Source organism: Marmota marmota, unplaced genomic scaffold, assembly GCF_001458135.2.
Source record: "Marmota marmota marmota unplaced genomic scaffold, marMar, whole genome shotgun sequence".
Taxonomy (NCBI): domain Eukaryota; kingdom Metazoa; phylum Chordata; class Mammalia; order Rodentia; family Sciuridae; genus Marmota; species Marmota marmota.
The window spans coordinates 8191917-8207291 of NW_025999924.1; the positions used below are offsets into that span (position 1 = coordinate 8191917).

At 40.7% G+C, this 15375-nt stretch overlaps 1 protein-coding gene across 1 annotated transcript in view; it reads left to right on the top strand.

Annotated features, from left to right (window-relative positions):
- The first annotated feature begins 261 nt into the window (after positions 1-261).
- The window catches only part of Arl15 (ADP ribosylation factor like GTPase 15), a 393453-nt gene continuing 378339 nt past the window's right edge, over positions 262-15375 (top strand). Inside the window, exon 1 of the mRNA XM_048800049.1 lies at positions 262-423. Coding sequence (XP_048656006.1) covers positions 376-423 — 48 coding nt within the window. The 5' untranslated portion in view covers positions 262-375. The remainder of the gene's footprint in view (positions 424-15375) is intronic.

The following is a 15375-nucleotide window of genomic DNA, read 5'->3' on the forward strand; positions in this document are numbered from 1 at the left end:
AAACATGCAGAACTCAGGCGGCGGCCGCAACAGCTATTTTCCGCTCTCCAGTCTCGCTCTTCCGCCTGCGCCGCCCTCGCCCCCGCCCCTGCCCCTCCCCCTGCACACAGGAACCTGCGCCCTGGTTGCTCCCGCGCTTCTCTTCTGTCGCCCGCAAAGGCCTGCCTTTTATAGGCGCCGCAGCCAATGAGCGCTCTCCTTTCCTTGTGCCCGCCCTCCCGGCCAATCGCCGCGCCCCTTGTGTAATCTTCGGCTTCTCGGCAGCTCTCGGATATTTTCGCTGTTGCTGGCTTTTTCAGGAGCTGCTCGCTTGCAGCCAGAGACGCTGCTTTTTTTTCCGGGTTCGGAGCCGTTCCGGATGCTTTAGGCTGCCGGATGTCTGATCTCCGGATAACTGAGGCGTTTCTGTACATGGATTATCTGGTAGGTGCGGGCCAGGGGTGGCTTGTCGCTTCCCAGGTCGCACAGTGTCCGATGGCTCCTCGCCTATAGGAGCAGCCTTTTTGCTTTCTTTCTTTGGGATGGGATGCCTTTGGGGTTCTTTTCCCCGCAGCCGGCTCTGAAGCTGGGACTCGGAGGGACAGCAGCCAGGAGGTTGGGTGGTGGGGCTGACAGGTAAAGGTGTGGCGGGGTCCAGTGAGGCTGCTGGGCGAGGGTCGCGCGGGGCTGCCTGAGCGATGGGGCCATGACGGCGGTGGGGCGTCCTTCACCATCGGTCGGTTTCCTAGCTTTGCTCTGCGCTCCCCTCGGCGGACTTTCGGGGGAAGCTGGAGTTTTCCGCTCTCCCTTTGCAGAACTCCAGGTGCTATTAAAGAGCCATAACCAGAATGGCTCACTAAGTGCCCGGCAGCTCCGGTCATTTGGTTGCTATTAGATCTCTAAAGCAATGACCTCGGTCGCGGCGGGATTTTAAATACACATTACCATAAAGTAGTCAGGAGTAAACTACATTGCAGCCTGGCTAGAGCAGGATTGGGTAGGGGCATTGCCGCATGGGTCCGGTGGTGCAAGCCGGTTTCCCAGTGCACGGATTGAAACCCAGCTGCCTTTTAGGCCAGACTTGAGAAGTTTAGGTGGGAAGTGTCAGCCAGATGTGGAGACTGAACGTTATGGTAAAAATTGACTCGTGTGTGTGTGTTTGTGGAATTATGCAAGCACCGTGTTTTGTACCAGAAATTATATTTCCCCAGAGCTGCCCGTTTGTGGTCAAGTGGATTCTCATTTACATGAACTGTGTTCGATCCTTTACAATTACTGTGTTTAGGTGATAGACCGAACCGCTATTGCCCTGCCAGCTGAAGTAGACGTTTGAAACATTGACCCTCCTGTCATCTTGCTGGACACATGCACTCTCGGTTTTCTACTGCAGATTGACCTGGCAGAGATTTGCCTGCCAGTGCCTTCTAGGAATTACACTTAAGGGTGTACTGAGAAAGACTGAATGCTTTTGTGATCAAGAAATGCTGGGCAAGGGCTGTTTCCTACTTATCTGTGTATTTGGGCTTTTTTTTTTTTTCTTCCAGTTTACATGAATAAAATGTTTCTCCTAAAGCTTCATAGCTTGATGAACTTGTGGGGAAGGATGGTGACTGCAGCTAAGGCATGACCGTGTGAATGGAGCTGAGTAAAAAATTCTGAGTTTAATTTCTGTTCTGTGGTTCATTTGTTGATGGTAGTAACTTCCTCTACCTTGGTGATAAAGGGATGTTATCAACCATAACTGGCTAAGTGGGTTATCTGATTATGAATATTCTTTTAAAATACAAGGTGCCCTAATGGTTAAGAGATTGCCAAATGCAACCTACACAATTATTTTCTGGTTAAATGATTAATTTGCAGCTTGTCTTAAACAGTACTATGATTATTCCTTGCAGTATGTCCAAATAAAAGTCAAACTTTGTTGAGGATAATTACCAAATAGGAAAGGGTGATATTATCTATACTACTGACAAATAATTTTGAATACATAAGTAGTGCTAAAAGGGATTCAGGTGGTTCTGATCATTTTATTTACCGAATGTGTTTTGAATTTACAAATTGCATCACAGAGCTGTCTTTAAGGTGCCAAGCCTAACAAGCATTTAGTGAAAACTGTGTTGAAAAGTCTGGTTACTCAAGTAAACCTCCAACTAGACTTGGTCTGAGGGAAAGTGGATGAATATTTGTGGGTGAAATTAGCCTAAAAGTGGATTAATTCTTTGCCAGTTTACTAAAACTTTGTGTCCAAATCAATGGCTCCAATTTTGACTTGATGTATTTTACCTGTGGTGCCACCCTAGTTTTGCTTTCATTTAAAAAATTATTTTGTCACTTTCACCTGCTTTCAAAAATTCACAGGTGCAGTGAAACAGTCCCAGGAAAATCAACTGCTTTTTAGAAGTGAGAAGAAATCTTAAAGGAAATAGTTCAGTTTTTATGAGTGTGCCAGGCATTCCCTGAAAAAAAAATTTTAAGAAAATCCTTCACCAGTAAGTGAACCGGAGGTGCAAAATAAAACAAAAACAAAACAAAATAACAACAAAAACAAAAATCTTACAACAAAAACCAGCCCTCCTGAGGTGGTTTTATTGTGTTTACTTTTTTGTTTGTCAACTTTCAGAGAGAATGATGTTGCATATCACTCCTTCCTGCCATCCTTCCTGCCTTTCAAACGACTTGTTTGCTTATGCGTAATTTTGTATGGTGTTCATTAAAAGCCCTATTTCTGAAAAATAAAAATCTATTTCTTTGACTGCATTTGGGATCTTATTTGTAAAGTAAATCAATTCCCAGGTTCTTTTACTTCCAGGAAAAAAAAAAAAAGTTCTTTCATTCCAAGGTGGACTCCATGTTTTACTGAGTGGACTAGAGTAAGTGCCCTTACCGTGCATCTGACAGGTAGGATGGTGTATGTCTTTTCTCTTTAACCAGTATTCCATTTTCTTGTTGTTTTGGGGAGTGCTGTGTGTGTGTATTGTCCATTTTTCTTTGGGCAGGGTGTCATCACTTAACCTTTCTTATTTGGAGGAGAGTGGAAAGGAAGAGAAAGGTAGAGGTACTATTTTTAGCAGCTTTTAATAGGATTGAGATAGTAAAACAATTGAAGGATTTCTCTGATCTTAGAGGTTGCTGTTGATTTCTTAAAGGTTTTCAGAGGTGACAGTCAAGGGCAGTTGATAGAACCATAACATTTAAGATGAGGTTTTATTGACTTAAGGGAAATAGTGGTAACTTGCAAATCCTAAATAATTATATGTGTCAGCTGGTGCAATGCCCGGCATGTAGTTAGGGCTGATATTTATTTGTTGAATGGAATGAGTGTGAGATGGGAGGGGCAGTTCTACTTTCCTCATCTGCTTCTAAACAGAGACAAGATATTATCTTGTTTGGATTAGGTGTGTTGTTCTGGGGAATGCAGAATGTATCCTTTACACTTAACTTTATCAAGATACACTTTGTAAGTCTTGGGTTGGCAATTTAAGCATAAAAATCTGTTTTCCAGCTGGCACAGGCATCTTCCTAGGAGGCCACATGCCTTTCCCGCTTTTCCTAGTGGAGTTTACAGGCCATGTTCACACCTGTCAGGTCAATGGGTAAAAATTTGGCCTTTGTCTCAGCAGGCAGTACCAGCATCTCTGTCTCTCTTTCTCTTGCACACTCTCTCCCTCCCTTCTGACAGGTAGAACTAGTAAGACAATGAGCAGAGCTTTTTGGATGGAGAAGCAGAAAAACATTTACCAGATTTTGGGGGGAGGTTGGACCTGAACTTCTAGATTCTCCCAGTCCAAAGTTTTCTTTTTGTCTTGACTCATATGTTGACTGGGATTTGACCCTTTTCCCCATAGTGCCCTCAAAACAGCAACAATAAAATTGGTTATGTTCCATGTAGAGCCAGGGATGATTAAATGGGATAATGGAGGAGATGTTATCAAAAACCAGCACACTGCTTTGCAAATGTAAGGTGTTAGTGTATTGTGATTATTGTGATTGTGTTACTGATATCACGATTCTTGTGGAATGACTACCTAGTGATAAGTATTGAATTGCTTTTTAGATTAGTCTCAATATATGGAAAAATTGGGAGTGGTAATCAGCATGCAGGAAGTCACAAAAATCTTTGAGGATTATTTAATACCTATAAAATAAAATCCACATTCTGATATTCTCACGAACCCAGTCAACAAATATTTATGGAACTTATTTTGTGCATGATCCTGAAAGTCATAAGGGGTGAGTTTTGATGTTCCCTTTGGTGGCAGGACTGGTAGGTATGTGACTCTTGGGGACCATTTGGCTGGACTGGTTGAAGAAGGCGTATAAGGAAAGAGGCGACTTTTGATGTGCTTCTTTGCTTTCTAATTTGTTTCTGTCATGTGTTTCTTTGTTTTATTGCAAACTATGATGTGAAGTAAAACTTGCAATTGTGACAAGTAAAAACGCTTGATTAATCTGGGCTGCTAAGTCAGTTAATGTTCTTTGCATCTGCATATTGTTTTTGGGATTTACTATGGTTAATTTAATGAGATTTCATCTTTGTATTGACTGGTGAAGTTGGCCTCGTTTCTTCGTCACAGCTTGTATTTGCCATGATAAAAATTTGTGTGTCAGTGGGGAAGATCTGGTAAGAGACTTGGGTGGATCATCATAAATCCACCACTGTAGACAGGATAAAAACCAGTTAAGCAACCAATCAAGACAGAAACTCATGATATGCTACAAAGGGCAGAGTCCATAGGTACTAGCTAAGAAGGTTTAAAGGGGCCCATTTGAAAAAAGGATTGAGGGCACATTTGTGATTTTATGTGATGTTCAGTTACCTATGAACTGAACTTCTTTATTGATAAAGTGTGCTGTTTTTAACTCGAGTGACTGTGAACATTAAAAAATTGTATTTATTATGATTGACTGTGAAGTAATATAGGTCTGGACTGGGGTGTGGCTCAGTGGTAGAACACTTGCTACCATGTGTGAGGCACTGGGTTCAATTCTCAGCACCACATGTCAATAAATAAAATAAAGGTCCATCAACAATAACAACAAAATAAAAAAAAGTAATATAGGTCAAACATTTTTTAGTCTTAACATCAACTGGATTGTGCAAGTCACATTATTCTTCCTTTATTAGTAACTTATAAGATGTGAATGTGATAAACAAAGACCTACCACCTGTGAAACACACAGCAGTTTTAAGAAAATCCATGCTATTAGGTGTTTGGGATTAGGTGGGAACTTTACTACAAAGTTATTAAGTCTGGCTCCTGAGCTTCCATTGCTCCAGTAGTATAATATGAGACTGAGGAGGGGACACACAGGGACTGACTTGTGTCCTCTAGGAGCTTACATTCTGAAGGATACCCAGCCACATGCTGGTTGGCATATGGACAGGGAAGGGGAAGAGGAAGGGTTAAGTTTATGTATTATAATTTGGTGCCTTGCTGTGGTAATGTGGAGGTGGTGGGACTTGAAAGAGGCAGAGCCTATTGGAGGTTTTTAGGTCAATTGGATGTATGACTTCAGAGGGGATGTTGGGACCTCAGCCTCCCTGTCTTTCCTAGTTTTTTGGGATGTGATCTTTTCTCCACATACTCTTGCCATCCACTCTGAGGCTCTCACCATAGCCCAGCTGATGTTGCTGTCATGCCCTTGAATTTCCTGAACTTTGACATAAATAAACATCTTTTCTTTATAAAGTTAGTTTGCCTCGGGTATTTCATTATAGTAATGAAAAATAGATTTAATAAAGAGGGTAAACTCAGTAAACATTCATTGAGCATTTATTGTAAGAAGATAATATTGTGATTTTCACATGTAGTGGCACTAAGTTAAGACTAAAGAATGCTGTATAATTTCCTCAAGTTCATGCAGCTAGGTAGGAGGTAGGTGAGTTGGCACTGTGGCTTTAGGGCCTGCCCTCTTTACTGCCTTCCTTTACTGGAAGCTGTTCTCTTTTAGCCTGGGCAGGGGCTCGGGCAGCTTGGAATTAGAGCTGCTGGAATGCACTTGAAATTTTTATGACATGTTTCATGTGAGTATAGTTGTCCCTCTGTATACCAGGGTTCTGCATCCATGGTTTCAACCAACCATTAATCAAAAATATTTGAAAAAATTTGTATCTGTTCTGACCATGTATAGACTTTTCTATTCATTATTCTCTAACATATACAACAACTATTTAAATAACACTTGCATTGGGTTAGGTATAGGTAACATAGGGATGCTTTCAAGTGTATGGCAGGATGTCCTAGGTTATGCAGTGCTATGCCCCTTTAGAGACTTGAGCATCTGTGAGTTGGTATCCTTGCAGGAACAGAGGGTGGGTGTCCAAAAGTTTGCTCCCTCGGAGTACCAAGGGACAACTCCACTATGCTTAAGTAAATGGGTACTAAAAAGTGCTCCTTGGCCACTGCCACATTAAAGTGGGGGCCTTAAGCACGCTGGCTGATGCTCCCTCCTTCTCAAGGACTCAGTTCTGCCAAGTTACCATTAGAGAGAAGGCTGACTTAGGTTTGATGACTGCATTGTAGATAACAAGTATCAGGGAGTTTCCCCTGATATTTCCTACAAATTGAATTAAGGATGGCATTTTAGCCTTTCATTACTATGACATATGTGAGGCAGGATATTTTATGAAGAAAAGATGTTTGTTTTGGTTCATTTTTCTGAAGGTGCAAGATCAAGGGGCCTCTTCTACTGATGGCCTTTCTATTGACAGAATCCTGCAATGTTGCAGGGCATCACATGGCAAGAGAGATCATGCTTGCCTGTGTCAGTTAGGTCTTCTCATACAATCACCAGGATTTAATTATGCTGGCTACACCCTAGCAACCTTATTTAATCCTAATCACTTCCCCAAAACCCCACCTGTAAATACCATGGTTGGAATAAGTTTCCATCCTTTTAATCCATTTATAAAAGACTTTGGGTATTAAACTCCTCTTTGAATTCAGAGAGGACAGGCCATAGTCAACCCATAGCTAATGGCTTATTTTGGAGGCTGTAGCCCCCTGTAATTATGCTGTGATATCACCTCAAATGCTTCAGGTGTTTGGATGAGTCTAAACAGCCCAGCTCTGGTTGAACCTCATTTCTGAGTGTCTGCAATGTATCTGGGTACATTTACTTGTAGCAGGACTGACTTTACAGGGTAGAATCACAGGGCTCACCAGAGCCTTGTGCTTGGTTTAAGCCTCTTTAGTCACCATCTCAAAATTCTTCATTTTTTAAAAATTCTTTATTTTTTTAAATTTATTTTTTTTGTTGTGTATGGATCAATGCCTTTATTCATTTATTTTATTGTTTTTATATGGTGCTAGGCTTGAACCCAGTGCCTCACACTTGTGAGGCAAGTGCTCTACCACCGAGCTACAACTCCAGCCCAGAATTCTTTATTTTTGACCAAGGTGTTTTGTGTTTTCATTTTATTCAGGTCCCTACAATGTACATAGTTGGTCCTGATTTCTAGAGCTAAAGTACAGACTTGGCTGGCACCTGAGTCTGTAACCTGTAGCCTGTAGCAGTGCTGGTTTCCTGACCATCTCAATCACCAATTTTTGTGGACTCCAGGCTGGTGCCTGGTAGAGGGGGACTGTACCAGGTACAGTGGAGAGCATTTTATTTACTTCACCTTCCGACAATTTAATCCTTCCAACAGTCCTGCTAACCAGGTGTTACTGATTTACAAAAGACTTAGCAAGTTAGAAAACAGTGATCTTGAGTCCCTGAAAGATTGAGTGTCTACCACGGGTCCTGTAACCAGTGGAGGGTCAGGGCTAGGTTACGAGCCTAGCTTTCCTGATTTCAAGCCCATGCTTGTGAGCATTGTTAGATGTGACGTACCTTATAAAAATAATAATTGTGAGAGGAGCTGAATGAGTTATAGGTACAGTGCTCGAAGTTGACAGGTCACTTGATTACTGCTGTCACCTGATTCCTTGGAAAGGCCCTTTGGGAACTTAGTGCAGTTTCTGCTGGGGATTTGCGTGGGCTTGTGTCTGAAGGTGAGAGTTTGCTCTGATTGTGCTGTCACCCACTCTCTCCTTGACTTTTTGTATAAATGTTAGCATTCTGCTCTTTTGCTCACAGCCCAATGTACCTACATGGTTTTCATGGTATTTTGATGATAATATTGAAAGTTGGGTTTTCAGGACAATCTCATTTATTCACTTCATTCATTGTACCTCAGTTTGCAGGGATCTGTTCTGACCTGTAAACTGCTTCCCTTTGGCTAAGGATGTCTACTAATTGTGTCTATGTCTCACAGAGAGAGGGATTCTTTTTCTCTGCTGGATAGCTGCTCCTTTTATTCTCAGGGAAAGGCACAACAACCAGGAGTGATTTCAGGACCACAGAAGAGGCACAGAAGGCCTGCACCTGTTCTGAATCACTCTAAATATGGAGTTAGGAGCCAAAACATAATAAGGCTTTTTCGAAGTTTTATTTTTAGTTATGAGTTACTGCAAACATTCAGAAAAAGTACAGTACTTTTGAGTATCCCCTGATTCCACAGATGTTAACGCTTTGCCATTTTTAACATCAATACTCTGGTGCTTTTTAAAAAAAGGAATTTCAAGGCCACAGCTAAAGCCTCCTGCTTCCTCCTCTGCTTCTCTTGATGTTGATACCCTTCTTTAAGTTAGTGGGTATCATTCTCTTGTATGCTTTTACATTTTTATGATATGTGTATATGCATGCATAAACTACATGTGGTGGTGTTTTTTGGGGGGGAGTGGGGTGAAGGGGTATTGGGCATTGAACTCGGGCACTTGATCACTGAGCCACATCCCAGCCCTATTTTGTATTTTATTTAGAGTCAGGTAACACTGAGTTGCTTAGTGCCTCACTTTTGATGAGGCTGGCTTTGAACTCAATATCCTCCTGCCTCAACCTCCAGAGCTGCTGGGATTACAAGCATGCACCACCACACCAGGCTTGTAGTAGTTTTTTATGTGTTATAAATTTTACAGACATTGCAACATACTGCCTTTACCTTTTTGAAACTTACTTTTTTCCCTGGTAATGTTGAGATTAACAAATATTCCTTCATGTAGATCAGTAGATATTTGTTTCATATTTCTGGTTTGATTCTGCCACTTTTTTGTTATCTGGATTTTGTGAGAAGCTCAAAGAATATAATGTGTTAACTTTGAGGTGTGTTTACTAGCTTTTAGCATTCTGTGTGAATCATATGCTACTTAGTGGAATTTTACTATGTATAGGTCAGCTTTTATTATGACTCATCTGTTTTACAGTTTATAAGTAACTTTCTAATAACATATGGAATGAATATATACATATTTTTCCTTGACCATGTAAGGACTGAGATTATTTTGATAACATGTTTATTATTAAAGTAAAAGCTTAGCGAAGGAAATTTGGAAAGTACAACAAAGTACAGTGAACAAAATATCTGTAATCCAATAACCCACAGATGAACAGTTAATATCTGTAATCCAACAACCCACAGATGAACAGTTAACATTTGTTTTATTACGTTGTCCTATAGTCCATATATAGTCTACTTTTCTACATATAGAAAATCAACCTGATGTCATAATATTGTATTATGATCTACATTTTGCACTTATGAGCTTTTGTATTTTAATTTCTCTCCTGCAATGTGAATTTTTTATATCCTACTGGTAAACTATAGTTATCCACTTTTTCCTTGAATATTCGGTTTGCTCTAATTTTGGCTGTTGTAAGTAATGCTGCTTTGAACATTGTATATAAATATTTTCAGACTTAAAAAACTCTGTACATAGTTTTCAACTGTGTCAAAGTAAAACAGGTTTCTTTAATGTACAGCTTTTAACATTTGACTGTACATGGTGAATCCCTAAAAAAATGGTTGTTGTCTGCAAACGATTAAGTTCCAGAAGTAGATTTGTTGGGTCAGGAAAAAAGACTTTCATTTTAAAGCTCTTGATATTGATTACATTAGTTAATATTTGTAATGCACTTAGAATGGTGCCTGGATATGTATCAGCCACTGTTTGTTAAGATGTAGTTATGTCATAAAGTTGACGATAGAGATGCTAATTAATATTTATTGAAAATTTACTCTTTGCTTTATTCTGTGGGAAGTGCTTAACAGACATTCACCTCTTGGTTTGTCCTTTCAACAACCCTGTGAGAGGTGTAGGAGCTATTATTATTTCAGTTTTATGGTTGAGGAAACTAAGGGTGGGGAGAGTGGAGTCATCAGTCCTTACTATTTCAGTTGTTAGAAGGGTTGGTGCCATGGCTGTGGCCTTAATCTGTACATATTTTTATTGTGACAGAGAAGAGAAAGAACTGTGTTTGAACTCCTGTCCCAAGTATTCCACCTGTTATCTGTGTGATATAAAGTGTTTCTCAAAGTTAGTCCATAGCAACATGGAAAAATCAGTAAACTGTAGAAGTTTATGTGCCTGTATCTTGTAACCACGCCCAAATGTAGATGTAAAACAGATCCATTGTTCCAGAGGCCACCCTGTGTCCCATCTCAGGCAGTATCACCACGGATTAGTTTTGCTGATTTTGAAACTTCATAAAAGTGGACTTTTATTTTTATACACACACACACACACATAGATGTTATATATATATATATATATATATATATATATATATATATACACACACACACACATATATTTATATATATAATGTATAATATACATATATATATAAAATAAAGTATTATATAAATTATTTTTTGTGTGATTTCATTCATTCAGTCTGCCTATAGGATTCATTCATTTTGTTGCATGAATTAGTAGTTCTTTTTTTGTTGCAATTTAATATTATATTGTTTGAATATACCATGGCATTTAGATTGTTTCCAGTTTTTGTATATTTGGAATAAAGCTGCTACAAACATTCTTATATGTGTTTCAGTGGAAATAAGCAATCATTTCTGTTGAATACATACCAGGAGTGGAATTTCAGGGTCATGGGTATCATTTAGGTTCACTAACACTGCTAAACATTTTCCCAAAGTGGTTATACCAATAGAACTCTCACCAGTAGAGTTAGAGACTCCCAGTTATTCCATATCCTTACCAATACTTCATATTGTCAATCATTTTATTTAGCCATTCTGATGGGTGTGTATACCAAAGAGATTTGAAGTTGCTCAGAGCTATTTCCAGATGTCCAGGCATGAGGACAAAATAGTAAAAGAGAATTATAAGACAACTTTTTAAAAAAAGTTGGAGAAGTTATTGGCTTATTTTGAAATAAGCCTGTTATATTATTCAGTTGTATGACTCATTTGAAATTTCTGATGTCCAGCAGAGGTACTTTGGGAGACAGTTGACATGATTCTGTTCCTGGCTTTGTGTGTGGGAAATGGGCAAACCAATAAATGTCCCTCACATTTGTTTCTTTATCTATAAAAATGATGGGATTAGGGGCTGAGGTTGTGGCACAGTGGCAGAGCACTTGCCTAGCATGTGTGAGGCACTGGATTCAATTTTCAGCACTGCATATAAATAAATGTCTATTAACAACTAAAAAAAAATTAAAAAATGATGAGATTAGTTAGAAAATATCAAAACTCTTATTTAAAACAATTCTCATATTCTTTTTGGTATAGTATTTTTGTCTTCATTCTCTTTCTTAATTCTGTGGTTTAAATGATTATAACATTGCCTTTATATAATTTATCATTTATTACTCAACTACTATTTTTTAAAAAATAAGTGTTTGTGTTCTGGTGCTGTCCTGGGCATTAGGGATATACAAGTGAATAAGACCCTGATCGATCCTCAAGTTACTTTTGTACTCTTGTACAATGAAAAAGGAGCATTCAAAGTTTGGAATAGCATAGTATATCTAGAGAGAAATACAGGCTACTAAGGCAGCACATGAAAGGGGAACTTAACCTACACTTGAGGGCCAAGGAGCATTTTTTTTAGATCTGCATCCTTGAAGTTGAGAAGAGTTGGCCCAGTGACAGGCAGGGCCTCAGCCAGCAGGGAGCAGATGTGCAGAGACTTGGAGGTAAGTAATCTCATGACTTAAAGGGCTCTGTGTGACTGTGGTGGGGTTTGGAACAGTGGCTAGACATGAGGCTGCAGAGCCCAGCTAGGGTCACATCATGGAAACCTTAAAAGTTAGCCTGGAGTGACGTGGTCAGATCTGGGCACCATGTAGAAAAAGATGAGAAAGGATGGGCCACTGCATTAAGGCTGTTTAGGATGACGTCCTGATGAAGAATGAGATGATAGGCTTCACAGCCTGGTAAGGGCAGGAAGGATGTAGAAAAGTGGATGGATTTAGTAATACTTAAAAATCATCAGAATTTTGTAATTGGGTATGGAATATGAGAACAGAAGTGATCTTCGGGACAATTCCCAGGCTTGGGAGTTGAACATTGTTCTGATTATCTGTTACCAAGTAACAAATGACCTCAAAACAGTGGCTTAACACAGTAACAGAAATTAATTTTACACATAAATCTGGAGGTTGACAGGGTTAACTAGGCAATTCTTGCCCAAGATCTCAAGAAGTTATACTTAGATGGTATCTAGGTGCATTTTCTTCACACGTCTGGCACCTGGGAGGAACTTTGCAACACATGGGCACTGGACAGGTAGACTCCTGGGGCATCTCTGTGTGGTTGTTCTGTGTGATGGCTTCAGTGTAGCTGGACTTCTTCTTTGGAGGCTGAAGGTTTATCGAGAAATGTACCAAGGAAATTGGGTAGGAACTGCCTGGTCTTTTCTAACTAACTCTAGCGGAGGTGCATATCCCGTCTACTGTGTTCTCTTCATCATGACCGTCACAAAGGCATGCTCAGGTTCAAAGGCAGGAAACTGACATCTCTTGGTGAGAGGAGGGTTGAAGAATTTGTGGGTATGTTTTCAAAGCATTCCAAGTGTGGAGGTGGCTAATGGGGTCACACACTATAACAGGTAACACCTAAAGGAATGGCAGGTTGGGAGGAAAAGTCGGGCATTGGATTTTGGAGTTGGCTGAATTTGAGCTGCTTGTATCAAATCAAGCTGAGATTTTTTAAGTAAGTAGATGAAAACAGATAAGGGTTGTAGATGCAGTTAAAAATTGTACCTAACTTTTATTGTTACTTGCTATATACTGTACCATACTATGTTATCATCACTTGAGAAACAGTGCTAAGTATTTTTCATACATTATTCATTTACATTTACATTATCATTTTAGAGATTAGAAAATAGACTTTTATGCCCAAGATGTGAAAGAGCCAAAATTTGAACTTGGAGCTGGTTAATGTTTGAGCTCACTTTCTTCACACCATTCAGGCCGTACCAGACGATAACCCACATGTGAGTGTTGGGTCGTGCAGTGTAGGAATGAAGAACCCTGAGGAGACCCAGAGCCTCAGTCGCTACTAGCACATAGTAGGTACAGGAGTTTTTATGGTATCACCAACCTCAAAAAGGATTATGGGAGAAAGAACTGAAAGGTCAGAAGAAAACTAGGAGAGTGTAGGGTCAAGCAGGCTGAGGACATGGATTATTTCTGGAAGGAGGAAGTGGCTCATTTTGTTCAATATTGCCCAGAGATCATGGCAGATAATTGTGAAAATGACCACTGGATTCTCATCAGTGGTGACCTTGACCTTGGGTGGAGGGTCTGGGGGTGCAGGTTGAGGAGTGGGAGTGGTGAAGCACTACTGCTGCCATTCTTGGAAGGCATTTCACCATGGAATAGAAGGAAGACGGCGGGAACTAGAGGGGCAGGAAGATTGGGGGTGGCTTCCTCCTGAAATGGAATTAGAGATGGTTGAATGTGGATGAAGGAGAATGTGAGGTCTTCTTGAATGTGACTGAAATATAGGAGAAGGAGGGATTGAGCTGGGTAAGGTGGAAAAATCTGCAATGAAGAAGGAGGGTGAAGGATGACCAGAGAAACAGAAGGGTCGGTTGCTGTGTGTGCTGTTAAAGTCGTTGCAGCTTAACAGTGACACAGATCTGAGTGGTTGAGATTTCATTTTCTTCCAACCCTTATAACTACCTAGATGTAGTTTCAAGAAGGCTATAGTTTTTCTAAGGTGACTTGATGGGCAGACAGTGGGGTCAAGGACTTAAGGACACTGGTAAGAAAATGGTTGAAGTGATAGTGAGATCTGGGATAATGGAAAGGAAGGGGGAGCAAATAGAAAGTAGAAGATGCAAGGGACCCATCGTTCTGATGAGACCACGCAGTAAGTGTCAGGAGTATCTGTCAGAAAACATGAGGAGAGAAGGTCCCGTGTGGTCAGACAATCGGAATTTAAGATTGCAGGAGTAGACCCAGTTTCCCGAGAGGAGACTCCAGGGTATGGCAGGCAGCAAGTAAAAGATGGGCAAGTCAGGAGATGGGAGAAAAAATACGGCCATGATCATCCTCATGGATAGTGAGGTCACCAAGACCATGGCTGGGCTTGGGTTGGAGTGAACGACTGACCAGGTATCAGAAATATAATGAACAAGGCAAGGTCTGCCAATGGACATCATAAACAAGGGGCAGCAGAGGACACTGGATAAAGTACATTTTCCTGAGTCTTCAAAAGATTAGAGGGTTGGGGTTGAGGCCAAGAATTAGAGCATTTGTGTAGCATGTGTGAGGATCTGGGTTCAGTCTCCAAATAAAACAAAATAGAGAGGAGGTTAGCCTGGGAGTGGAAAAAGAGTGAGGAAGTGGTCCCAGGTGATCTTGAGGGATTGAGTTAGGCACAGGTAGAGAGTACATTTAACAGACTTTTTATGGGTACAGAGGAGTTTGTTGCTGATTGAGTGCTGTAGGCTTTGGGGTGAACTGCTTGGTGCTACCGTTATGTGTAACTTTGGCAGGTTACTTCTAAGGGTCTCTCTCTTCTCATCTGTAGAGTGGGGATAGGAAAAGGGTTTGTTTTGACAATATAATACATGGATTCTTAGAATAGTGCCTGGAACCTCTTTCTCTGGTACCTCTTCTTGCTCTCTGTCATAGCAGAAAAGACTTACCAGGTTTCTGTGGCAGATGCTTTCTAAGGGCCTTCCTTATTTGATCCTCACAGTGACCCCAGGAGGTGTGTGTGTGGGTACTAATATGTTCTTCATTTTTCCCCCAGTGTCAAACCTGAGAAAACAGAAAGATTAAGAAACTTGTTTAAGGAAATTAAGTTAGTAAATAGCAGAGATGGCATTTGAAGCCCAGAAATCTGGTGAGAAAGGCCTCCCTGCACAGGAATGTACCAGCACTAGTGTAGCTCCATGGAAAGGCTTGGGAGGGTGAGGACCAGATGAGCTTGGCTTGTGGGAGAAGAGGCCCAGAGAAGTGTAGGGTCTCTCGAGAGACTCGGTTGCTGCCTGGTTCTGCCACACAGCCTGATCTCTTTAGAGGTCTCCTTGGGTTTGAGTCTTTGCTGACACAGGCTCCCAGGGCAGAAAGCTGATGGTGTGAACACTG